General features: G+C 44.4%; 1 protein-coding gene across 3 annotated transcripts in view; it reads right to left on the reverse strand.

Moving 5' to 3' along the window:
• The window catches only part of EEFSEC (eukaryotic elongation factor, selenocysteine-tRNA specific), a 130,801-nt gene that overhangs the window by 46,515 nt on the left and 71,424 nt on the right, over positions 1-12,862 (reverse strand). For 2 of the 3 annotated variants that reach the window (XM_075831782.1, XM_075831783.1), the window contains exon 6: positions 2,575-2,731. The exons of the other annotated variant lie outside the window; for it this stretch is intronic. In XM_075831782.1, coding sequence (XP_075687897.1) covers positions 2,575-2,731 — 157 coding nt within the window. The remainder of the gene's footprint in view (positions 1-2,574; positions 2,732-12,862) is intronic. 3 annotated transcript variants of the gene reach the window in all.

Raw genomic sequence — 12,862 nt, forward strand, 5'->3', positions numbered from 1 at the left:
ACAAACATGGGATTTGGAGCTCTGTATATATAAAAAAAACTCTGTCCCCTAGAATATTATCTTATAAAATTAATCAGCGGAATACAGAATGGGCCTATACTTTAAAGCTCGAATGACCAGTGTTCTAACTGATAGAGCGGAATTGCATTGGTTGAAACTGATAGTCTCAAAAACGTACACATAATAATTGTTAATGATAATGATGGTCTTTAAAAAATTGTGTGCAGGTGGTTTTCCTGCAGTGAGATTAGACGACTAATCTACTGTCTGTAGCTGAAATGCCTCTGTGAGCCAGTCTCACATGTAGTCACAGGACCATGCTCCTGTTGTTTATCTCCTGCTTGTGTGACGTGTCTCTTATTTCCATTGCTCCCTGCTCATCCCCTTCCCTGTGTCTCTCTGGAGGGATGGCGTTTCTCATGCTGGGCAGCAGCCTCAATGCACGACCGCAGTGATGGAGCGGTGTTGTCACGCATGCACTCAACTGTTTCCGTCGGTTCCGTAGACATTGAATGGAGCGGCAAGCTGCTGTGTGACCACTGTTTCATTCAAGCTCCTCCTCACTGCGGTCCTGGTTCTAGTGATCAGTGAAGGTCCCAGTAGTGGGGCCCCCAAAAATCAGCTATTTATCACCTATTCTGTGTATAGGTGATAAATGATTTTTAATGGGGCAACCCATTTAAGAATCTTTTAGATTTTTTACATAATACCAGAAGACCCCTTTAAATCTCCATACTACTACTCCCAGGATAAAAGAATTACTGGCCGGAAAACTGCACAGTTCTGGACAAATCAGGGAAATGGAAACACAAATCGGTCGTGAGACGCTCTGCAGTGAACAGTAGATGAGATGCTGCGTTGCGCTGTGTCGCAATAGTCATTTACAAGGCCGAGGAGGAAATGTTTAAGTCCTGATGCTCGGAGAAGAGCACGGAGCGTCCAGCGCGCGCAGATGAAGCCTTCTATGGTATACTTATCCATCAAAGGCCGTGTCAGGAAAAGGTTCCTACTAATTCTTTATGGAAGTAATCTGCGGGGTAGGACAGACTGGAATGAATCTGATCAATCGCTTTAAATAATAAAAAAATAAAAAAACAAAGCCACAAACAGGATGCAGGACTATTAAACCCAGCACTGACCTACGGAGGAATGCGAACTGCAGTTCATACGTGCGGTACCATACCCCTCCTCCCCCACCCCACAACTTGTGTTAACTGTTAAAACAGTTCTGGATCCCCGGCTCAAAATAAATACTCAGCAATGAAAACCATAATAGTCTGACTAAGCTCCTAATAGTCTAAACTACAGACTCCCGTGCTGCATCCGATCCCCAGTCATGCGCCATTGTTGATATTAAAGGGGTTGTCCGCTTTCGATAACCCCTGTCATATGTATGGCCCCCCGACAATGTGCAGACAATCCTTTTAAGAAGGTCATAGCAAAGAGGGGTTCATGGGGGAATAGGCAGCCACAAAGCGCCGCCCCATCCTTTAGTGCTAGGCTACATTATGTGACTTTCTTTAGGGTATTTTAATGGTTTTGTTTTTTGGGGAGTTTTTTTGCAGTTCTAGAAAATGTTCCTAGAAAGCTCCTATAGTAGAGTCCCATCTATAAAACACAGTCCTGGTCTACAAACAACCCCGTTCTGCCCGATTCTGCAGTCATGTCTTACTCCATCCCTCTGCCCCTCTTCTTGGTAACCTATAAACCAGGAGTCAGCAGCCTTCGGCACCCCAGCTGTTGTAAAACTACAACTCCCAGCATGCTCTGACAGCCAAAGGCTTTATTATCCTGAAGGATGTTGACCCCTGCTATAGACAGCAGAAGAGGGAAAGAGTGTAACACATGACTGAAGGATCTGACTAGACAATTTGTTTGTAGTCTGTTACCATGGCGACACACAGGAGAAATGTAAACAAAGCAGTGCAATATTTAATCATTTTTGAAAATCGAGACTATTTGCAAAGTGACATAAAAAAGCAAACTGTTACAATGTGCAGGTAAGATACATATAAAACGAGACAATTTTTTTTATTTTTCACTGGAGTTTAGGATATGTCCACCTTTGCAACTAATTGTGTTGCTTCAATGCACCTAAAATAAAAACATGAAGCTGCTATTTGTACACTGCGCCTATGCAAACCTATGTGTCTCCATGGTTACAGACTACAAACAAACCCTGTGTAGTCTGATCCTGCAGTCTACAGTATATAGGTTAGTAGGTGAGGCAGGGGGAGTGACTGGATGATCCAGATACACCCAGGGTTTGTTTGCACACCGGCACTGCTACATAGTTTGCCAATGGCAGTAAAACCACATATATGAAGGTGACATTTAGCTGCGGTGTTTGGGCTGCAGTATTGGTGCAGATTTGCCACTATCGCAATATGTAAATATACCCAAAGTCAATACAGACGTGTTCTCATGTAAGAAAAAAAAAATTTTTTTTTTTTTTTTTTTTTTTTTTAGATGGACCCGATTCCCCATGGTTTGCTCTTCCTGTGTTTTCGGGGCGATCTCACGCGTTCGTTGATCAGCGCGGTGGTCATTATGTAAATAAAGACACAGACTTACTTGGGATTCGGACCTTGAACTTGCCGCTCTGCCCGAAGCTTCCTTCAATGGCGCCTTCCTCTCCCGTCGACAGCGTCACCTTCAGTCCCACAAACAGCTGGATATTTGTCTCCTTTTTGAAAAGGGAACGTCCTATGACACTATAATCGTCATTTACCTGTGGGACAGAGAGGAAGTCGCTGATCAGCGCTGTGTGCAAGCTAAAGTACAACTACTCCGTATCTACATGTGAACCCCACTCACTGACTGGACGAGGCCGGCATCAACCAAAGTGCCATGGGTTCCCCCTGAAATTAACTAGTGGGCACTATACATTTTCACCTTACAATATTGATATCAATAGAAGAGGACAGGTCACTGCTTCCCATAAGGTCAGAACAGTCATCTCCTGAAATACTCTGTGCTGCTCCTTTGGCCTCCCCTTGTCGTAATTCCCCTCTACTAACATCATGACATTGCCCCCGTCACAATCAGCCTTGTCTTTACAAACATAATTACATGAGAGAACAGGTCACTGTCCCCCACAAGATCAGAACTCCTCTTCTGAAATACTCTGTGCTGCTGGAACAGGGGCTCCTTTCAGCATCTAACTCTCTGCCATTGAATTTCAACTAGTCTCCATTCTGTTCCTCACATTTGGACACTTCCCCCGTCACACGCAGCATTGCCCACTACTAACATGGATAAGATGAGAACACTCCTCAACTGAAAATACTCTGTGCTGCGTAGAGACCCTGCCCGGATTGGATACAGCGTCTTTTATCCCTGACGACATCAAAATAAGAACTTTACAAAGCAGAAAGCTGTTCAGAGCCCCCCCCCCCAAAAAAAAAAATCAACATTGTAATGGTAAGGGTCATGCACACGACCTTAGTGGTGTCACAGCCCGTGATTTGCGGCTCAGACGGCCGCGGAGTGTCACTCGCGGGCCGCCCGCAAATCACGGGTCGTGCACATTAGTTTCAATAATCCTGGACCGCAAAGTGGCCATAATAAGACATGTCCTATCTTTTTGCGATCCAGGCTCCCGGGCAACGCACGGACCGTGGGAACCAATCACAGGCTGCAGCGGTCACATGGGATTAAACATCATCCCAGAAGGCCGGTTTGCAGGACGTCAGAGGGTAAGTATGTGTTTGTTTTGTTTCTTCTTAAACGACATTCCGGCCGAAAAACCACCACAATTTGCTGCGGTTTTTCGGCTGGATAAGCTGCGTACATTTACGCAGCATATCCGCCCTTTTTCAACGTAGCCTAAATCGGTTCCTAAAAAGAGCGTACTGTCTCTTTAATAAACACTCTTGCTGGGGTAGAAGCCTAAATGCTCCGCACACCGGGCATCTAATAGACGTTCTGCAGTCGCCGTGAACCGGTCAGACGCACACGCGGAGCCAAAACAAAGGTTGAAAGTTGAAAGGATATTAACAAACGATTGTGCAATAGAGAAAAAAACAAAACCATGTAAATACAAATGTACTGAGAGCTCATAAATACGTTGGGTCAACATCATGGCAGCTTTTATTTCCAGCCAGCGAGTCTTTATTAGCGACGTGAGCTCCACACGACGACTTCCCCGACTCTCGCTGTCAAGACAGCACTTAGCATGCCTGCACCGCTCAGCCAGAACCAAACAAAGCCGGGCAGACTTCAAAGCCTGGAATATTTATACTGGCGTCTGTGAGAGTAAGCGCAGGTAACAGCGGGCACACGATGCACGCCGCGTTATCCGGGCTCATGCTCCGATTTTACGAGACGCGCTGTATACTGAAGCGTTCACCTAGAACGAGGCCCATGAGACACGCCAGCAATTATGCGAAGGGCAAAAACAAACAAGAGCCGTCCGGGTTTGTAATAAATATTGAGAGGCAGCAGAGCCGAGTTTGTAATTGCGCACAACTCCTAATGCGGTGGTTTTACATGGGACTGCATTATTGTATCTGTAGCGGGCCAAACAGTATGATGACATATTCAACTTTAGATAATTTGGTTGCGCAGCTCTGCCGTATAGGATACCAAATCAGATCGGAGATTACATTTTGCTACAGATTATCCGTGCGGAATTTTATTGCGGAAAATCTGCAGCGGATTATAGTCCCGGCCCTGTAGATGAGATTTGAACACGTCTCATCCCCACGTCGCTGCTGTTGAACATTTTTCGGATGGAAATCAGAGCATGCTGCGGATTTTCAAAGACATTAACACGTGCGGATTTCGCCGTGGCCCGAAAAAATTCAAACGCACCGTGCGATGGTTGCGAGCGGCCCCTCAAAATTCTGTTCGCCAGTCCTACACATCCGTTCTCAAAAATACCGGACGACTCAAGAACACAACAAACGATGGAATCGGACGCTTTACACAACGAACGTTGTTCCTTCTTTGTCGCCGCACCAAACAATAATTACGTAGGTTGAAAGAAGTCGCCTGATAAAAATTCTGCAAAACCTACAACCAAATTTTTATAATTTTTTTTAATTAATTAAAGAATCGCAAAAAAATAATTCCGCCGCTCGGCGTTCCTGACTAGACCATATATTGTGGCAGATCATGAGATTGTGATTCCCAGGAGTTCAAATTCCGGTACTAAATCCACCTGATCCTCCGTCCTAATCTGGGAATGTTCCGGTTTCTTTTTCCTAAAATCTATAATCATCCGCATTCAAGACTAAATGATTTTATATGATATACGTAACAGCAGTGACCGGGATCGGCTGCACTAGTTTTTCTATATAAGAACTTAAAGATTTAAAGGGTAACTAAACTTTCAGAAAACTTCTGGACATGACAGAAGTTTTGATCGGTCGGGGTCCGAGCAATGAGAACCCCCACCGATCGCTAAAACAAAGCGGCAGAAGCGCTCGGGTGAGTGGTTTCTGTTCGGCTTTTTTTGGAAAGCCGAGCAGTTGGTGTACGGGCTCATAAACTTTCTATCGAGTCTGTACACCGCTACAACGGCTTTCCGAGGAAAGTCAAACAGAAACCAAGCGGCTACGTTTTGGCGACTGGTGGGGTCTCAGTGCTCGGACATGACACGTCGGAAGTTTTCTGAAAGTTTAGTTACCCTATAAAGTTCATGAAACCTCACTGGACTACTTTCCATATACTTTATTAGGAGAGATGGACCTCATAGAGGGGGGGGGGGGGGTGGTGGGTTGACATTGGGACTCGGTGGGTGCTATATAATACTTTAAAGGGGTCATCCTATTATTTATTTTCATACTAAAAGTCCTAACCTGTTATTAGTAGCTGTTTTATAGTAATTTACAATGTCTCTAGCATAAATTTTAAAAAAATACCTTTCTAATAATTTTTCCATCCCTGTGTCCCCCCTGGTGATGTTGCTAATCTGTGCTGCTGGGGAAGGGGCTCTGTGCAGAATCAGTCTCCTTTGGAAGATGACAATATGCCCCCTTCTTATTTTTCCTGCAGAAGGAGTCTCCTCAACTAGGGTCAGTTCACACGTTGCGTAAATACTGCGGTTTTCGTTGCAGAAAATCCACAGCAAATACAGTAGCAGCAAAGTGGATGAGATAAAACAAATCTCAGCACGCTGCGTAAATACGGAGCGGAAAAAATGCTCAGAAATTGACCTACGGTGCGGAATTTTATTCCGCAGAATGTCCATTGTATTTGCGTAAACGATGCTTACTTCTTGCAGGTTTTCCCCATTGAATTCAATGGGGAGGCAAATCCCGCAACAAATAGCAGATGTTGCGTTTTTTTGTGGCGGGTTCGCATCGATTCCGCTGCAAAAAACGCAACTCAGAAAAAGAATAAAAAAATATCATACTTAGGCCTCATGCACGAATCCTTCACCTTTTTCACGTCCGTTTAAAATGGATCCGTGTGTCCGTTGCGACATCCGTGTGGTTTCCGTGGACAGTTCCGTTGTTCCGTTTTAAACGGATGCTGTGCTTCCTTTTTAAACGGTCCATTAAATTCCATCGTGTGTTGAATAGAGGGAACTTTGGCACGCTCTGCCGTTGCTTAGCAACGGATCTGTGAAAAACGGACGGCACACTGATGCCTTCCGTGTGCCGTCCGTTTTTTTTTGACGGACCCATAGACTTCAGTGGGCCCCACGTTCACTGAATAACGGACAAAAGTAGGACATGCACTAATTTTGACGGAACGGTCGAATGGAACCGTCAAAACAATGGAAGTGTGCATGACCCCATAGAAATGAATGTGTCAGGGTGCTATCTGTTAAAAAAACGGATAGCACCCTGAAGAAAATTACTGAAGTGGACATGAGGCCTTACCCAGATGTCTGTGTTCCACCCTCCAGCGCGGCCTCCTGGGATGACGTTTCATCTCATGTGACCACTGCAGCCAATCACAGGCTGTAGCGGCGTTCAGTTTTTGTGTGGTTTTTCGCCTGGAATTCCTTGTGGCGCACAGGGCAGATACGCTGCGTGCTTTTACGTATCCGCCGTGTGTGAACTCAGCTATATACTGCCATGCTACTGCAGAGGTTCTGCTCCTTCCCTGACAAGCAAGCATGAGTTTTCTCAGCTATAGGGCTTGTCCATGTGTAACGGAATTACTGCGTATTTTCTATCCGGAAAACACTGACGGAAAATACGCAGCAGAATACAGTAGCAGCAAATTGGGGGAGATTTAACAAATCTCATCCACACGCTGCGTAAAATTTCCATCCAGAAATTCGGCGGCGGTGCATATTTTTTGGACCGCAGCATGTTAATCCCTGCTACAGAAAGTGACTGAATTGCTGCGTTTTTCAGAGGAGATGTCACCATCCCCCAACATTGAGAAAAATTCAGCAAAATCCGCACCATTTTCTGCAGTAAAAAACGCAGGAAACTGTGCGTTTTTTCCGCAGCGGAATGTCTGCTAGTTTTAACGGAAATGCTGCAGACATTTTCTGCAGCAATTCCGTTACGTGTGGACAAGCCTATACTGCCATGCAGAGCTGTGCTCCTTCCCTGACAAGCAGGCCAGAAAGCTATGTCCATTGGATGCTCTGCAATGAACAGAGGATCACTATACAGAGACCTGGCTGTGGGGAGAGTGACTGAGCCTGTGTGTCCCCACCAGCACCCAGCTCATTAGGTGGCACATGGATATATACTATAAACACCAGGTGGCGCCATACTACGAAAGTAAATGTCAGAACTCTTCACTAGATCACTTTTTAACAGCCTATAAATGACACACTGATAATTTTTTTTATAATCTATACCATGATTATAATGCACCGACTCTAATCAGTCAAATTATGAACTGTCAGTGTAGTGTTCATTGGATAAAGGCTATTAAAGTGGAGTTCCCCTTTAACTGATGGTCCCTGAACATTAATATTGGGGACCATGGCTGCTATGGTACAGCGTTCACATGTCCTTCCTTGTGTCTATATAAGTTTCTCAATATTCATGGGATGCGTACATTGCTCTCTGTTCATTCCAACAGCCTATATGGTCAAGGGGCGTCTGTGAGTGCCCAGTAATGTCTCTGCTGCCGCGGCTCCTGTGCTCAGCGCTTGGTGACATGAGTTTGATCATACTGTATATTTATGTATATCGTGTTTATTTTAGCTTTATATGTGATAATCTAGAGAACCCCTTTAAATTGCGCAGTGCCATCAATACCGGAGCTGCTCACCTTACCCGCCCTCACCCACCCAATCAAATTGCACAGCGGGTACTTTATTATCCGACATTGCTGGCAAACTTTCTCGAATCCGAGCTCTGTCCTCCCTGATCTGCTCCTCGCTGCATCCCGTGGCTCTGTTGTTTTTTGTCTGCAGCTCCTTGGCGTCTCCTGGTATCAATTACTGTTTGCTCTTGCAGAAAGTGACTGCCGCGAAGGTGAGAAACCCAAATAAAAGATAATTGTGGCACATTCCGTGACGCGCTTCGCCAATATGAATGTAAGCAGCCCAAACAATATCAAGAGCATCTCACACCTCGGTAGAAAATAAGTAACACTACACAAGCAGCGATGTCTCCAGCGCTCCGCAGCCCCGATCCTGCTACTACTGCACAGCGCACACAGGGAGCTGCTGAAACCAGGAGTAGAAAAAAAATTCCCTAATAGTTTATTACTTGATTTGTTCCAGAGCGAGTATGGTGTGGCCGGGTCCATACGTAGATTTTCTACAACTTATTTAATTGTGGAAAATCCGTAGCAGAATACAGTAGCGGCAAAGTGGATGAGATGTAACAAATGAGTGAAAAAAAAAAAAAAACAGTCGAAAAATAAGTTCATATATTGAAGTGCGGTGCGGTTTTTTAATCCGCAGCGTGTCAATTTATGCTGCAGAATCACTGGTTTTCTGTTGCGGGTTTTCCCCCATTGGATTCAATGGGAAAGTAAAAACTAGCTGCGATTTTTGCAGCGGAAGAGCTCTGATTCCGCCGCAAGAAACCCAAATTTAGAAAAAAAAAAAAAAGGAGTACACTTACCCAGAATCCTCTGCACCTGTATCCAGCCCGGCTGCAGGACGGCAGCGCCATGGTGACGGGTAAGTACGAAACGACTTTTTTTTTTTCCGTGCAGATTTCCGCAGCGGACATTCTGGCCGAAAAACCGAACATTTTTGTCCGGAATACCCTGCGGCGACCAGGGGCAGATAGACGGTGTGCTTTCTCGCAGCATACCTGCCCTGTGTGAACATACCCGAAGACTGAAGGGCAATGGCAAACCCCCCACTGCTGGTCTACATGTAACATTAGCAGAAGACATTGACATTGTATTGAAATTGCTATTCACGGTGCGTAGTCTGCAAGAAAAAAATATATATTTTGTTGCTATTTGGCTAGGTGCTGTTGATGGAGCTTGTTATAATTGGTCTTTATTTAGTACTTTGAGTCCACATGGGTGCAGAATGCCACATGGGTGCAGAATGCTGAATAGGCTGTGGGGCTGCTTGGCTTTTTACCCTTTCGGCTGCGCTGATACAATGAAGTCTGTCAATCATGGACGGGTGGACAGAGGACGGTCTCCAGCTCGTGAGTGACCAAGATTCAGGACTCGAAGTTCGCTGATCTGCAAAGTATACAAGTATTTCCAGCTTTAATCAAACGCAGTAATCCGGAGTCATTTTGGAATAATAAAATACATGTCACCCCTGAGGATTGTGACACGGGTCTAGAGGGTACGTGAGTTACGCCAGGTCGTGGTCCAACCGCCGACTTCTTCCCTCTTCTGCTTTTCAGATTGACTCTATTGTAAGGTTTTACTTAATGGCGGATATTTCCAAAGCGAATTGTGACGCGCGCCTAATTTATGATTTTTACACCTCATTTAACGGTTTGAAAGGTCTAGAAAAAGGGGCGTGGCTAAGCGGAGTTATGAAATGTGGCAAATTTATTAATAGTCTGCACCGTTCCTTTGGCCCAAAAATAAAATAAAATCATCGATGTAACGTAAGCCAGACATGAGTTGGTACTATCAAGATGCGCCAAATTTATTATACATTAAAATGCACCGGAATTCTGTCTCGAGCGGAGCAAAAAAAATGGCAAAATGGATTAGTAAAATGCAGCAAATTTATTCATGGTGTGCGCCATAATTTTGCCACAAAGTATAAAGTCAGTCGACCAGGAGGTAAAGTAGGAAACAGAAAAGTGTCTAATCTCTAATGTGCCAAAAAACGCAAAATCTATCACGCGGCGCGCACCACGGTGATAAATTTTGCGCACTTCCTGCCAGTCTCCTCTACTTTTAAGATGGCCACCATTAGAGGGGTTTTCCCAAAAGAACATGTATCCCCCTAACCACAGAATAAGGGATACATGTGTGATCGCGGGTGGTCCGAATACTGGGTCCCCCAGCAATGAGGAGGACGGGACCAAAGTCCTACAAAGTGCTACATGAGAGTGGAGCGATGGTGGGCATGCTCGGCCTCCGCTCCATTCATTTCTATGTAGCTGCCGGAGACGGCGGTCCCTGGCCCATGCGCACTAACACTCCATTCTCATGGGGGACTTTCGGTCCCCTGTACTCCTCATCACGGAGGGTCCTAGCAGTCAGACCCCCAGCGATCACACATGTATCCCCTATTCTGTGCATAGGGTATATACGCGTTTATTTTGGGAAAACCCCTTTAAGACACCATTATCAAATCTGCCCCACTGTGCGTCACTATAATAAATTTGGCGCGGTTTCTGCCTGTCCGACTTTATGATGCTATTAATAAATCCGCCCCATTGTCCTCAGGAATTATTTGCAAATATTTTAAGTGTGTAGAACAGAACTATGGAGTAAGTGGGCAGAAAGTATTTACAGAAGTGCGTTCCGGTTTTATTCCGCACCGGTTTATAGAGGAACCAAACTGTGAAAGCCGAGGCCAAATGCAAGATCAATGGGCTCTTAAAGTGGTAAACCGGTCATTCAGCCTGACGTACGCCTATTTTACAATCTCTTCTTTTGTTTTGAAACGTTTTATGATAAATTACCTAGAAGTGGGCGAGTGACGCGCTGTACGGAGGATACAATATAAAGTCAGGCTAAAAGCAAAGCAACTATGCAAACAGATCAGTGCTGGGGGAAGGGAATGCAGAGGTTAACCCAATGACGGCCCCAGGAGCACCGAAATATATATTACATATTAAATTAGAACATTCATTCCCGTAACATACTGAAGTGGTAAAAAAAAATGAAACCGTTCCGATATGAAATAATGTAATATAATTAACATCTCACTAAAGGGTGTGTACATTTTTGCAATCAGTGATACAATGCTTTAAAAAGAAAAAAACACAAGCAACTTTGCAAATAGTTTGGATTAAAAATCTCCTACCATTTTGTATCTACAGCTTCTATGCAGACCTTTGTGTCTCCATGGTAACAGACTACAAACAAACCCTGTGTAGTCAGATCCCACAGTCATGTGTTTAGTACGGGTTTAAATATAGGCTGCTAGTTACTGCTTCTGAAGAGTCAAAAGGTGGCAGGGTCCTGGTTTGTGAGTCCTGCTTTATTCTAGTCCCCAGAGCAACACGGCAGGGAGCCATTTATTGACTGCAACCGCTAGTTTAGAGTTATTAGGGCTCAAAATTCAGGACCAGGGTGCTTTGCTGTAGGACTCACATTCAGTTTTATCCTAGTCTGGATAAATCTTCACCATCATTCTTCACTACTAAGTGGAGGAAGAGGAGTGACAACTATGTCGGGCACGTTATTTTGGGTCATACTACATATTCTGGACAACTTTTTGTATTTCTATTGTTTCGGTCTTTCAACCAGAGAGTAAGACGCCAGGTTAAATATCGGCCACCCCCCTTATTTCACTCCTTTTTACAGCACCCCTACAGACCGTACCCATAAGTATTTATTACCCTCTTTTTATTTTACGTGACTATATGCGTCTGCTTAGTCGGACATTTTTTCTTTAGATAATTTCTTTTTTTCTTTTATGGGATTGTAGCCATTCTCGGGCCAACATAAACGAAAGTACGAGAAACAAATAAATAAAATCATTCCATCAAAAAGAAAAAAAACATTTTAAGAATTTTTTTATGAGCGTAGAGCTTGTAAACCTTTGTGTGTCCTCGTGTGTCTGCCGGTTGCAGACAGAGTCAACGCGCAAGGTTTCTCGTAAGTCAGATCTACTGCCAACCCACATACAATAGGGATATTTCCTAAGCAAAATGCGCCGAAAAACTGGTTTACCGGCTGTGCGCCAAAGTTATTATATGTTTTATACACTTTTTTCATCTTTATCGATCGTTTTGAAAAGGGTCATAGAAATTTAGCCACACAGTGCTCAAATAATACCGCCAAATAACCGCTCCATACAGAACGAAATCTAATAACAGTTAAAGGGTAACTAAACTTTTTTAAAAACTTCTGACGTTTTATAGTGACATGTCAGAAGTTTTGATCGGTGGGGGTCCGAGCACTGAAAACCACCACCAATCACTAAAACGAAGCGGCAGAAGTGTTTCGGGTGAAGGCTGTGCCGCTTCGTTTCTGATTGGCGTTCCTTGGAAAGCCAAGCAACTGATGTACGGGCTCAATATTAAGTCTAGGAGTCTGTACACAGCTTTCCGAGAAAAGTCGATCAGAAACAAAGTGGTACAGCGCTCACCCGAGTGCTTCTGCCGCTTCGTTTGAGCGATCGGTGAGGGTCTCAGTGCTCGGACCCCCCATCGATCAAAACTTCTGACATGTCAGAAGTTTATTTAAAAGTTTAGTTACCCTTTAAATACAATGTCTAAATAATACTGATACACAATTACTTTTAATATTCATGGTGGGCTTGGCTGCAAGGACCTCAGTGGTGCCCCCTTTAGCAGGATCGGCAGATGTACCGGTGCTACCACAC

This window comes from Rhinoderma darwinii, chromosome 7 (assembly GCF_050947455.1).
Source record: "Rhinoderma darwinii isolate aRhiDar2 chromosome 7, aRhiDar2.hap1, whole genome shotgun sequence".
In the NCBI taxonomy this organism is placed as follows: Eukaryota; Metazoa; Chordata; class Amphibia; order Anura; family Rhinodermatidae; genus Rhinoderma; species Rhinoderma darwinii.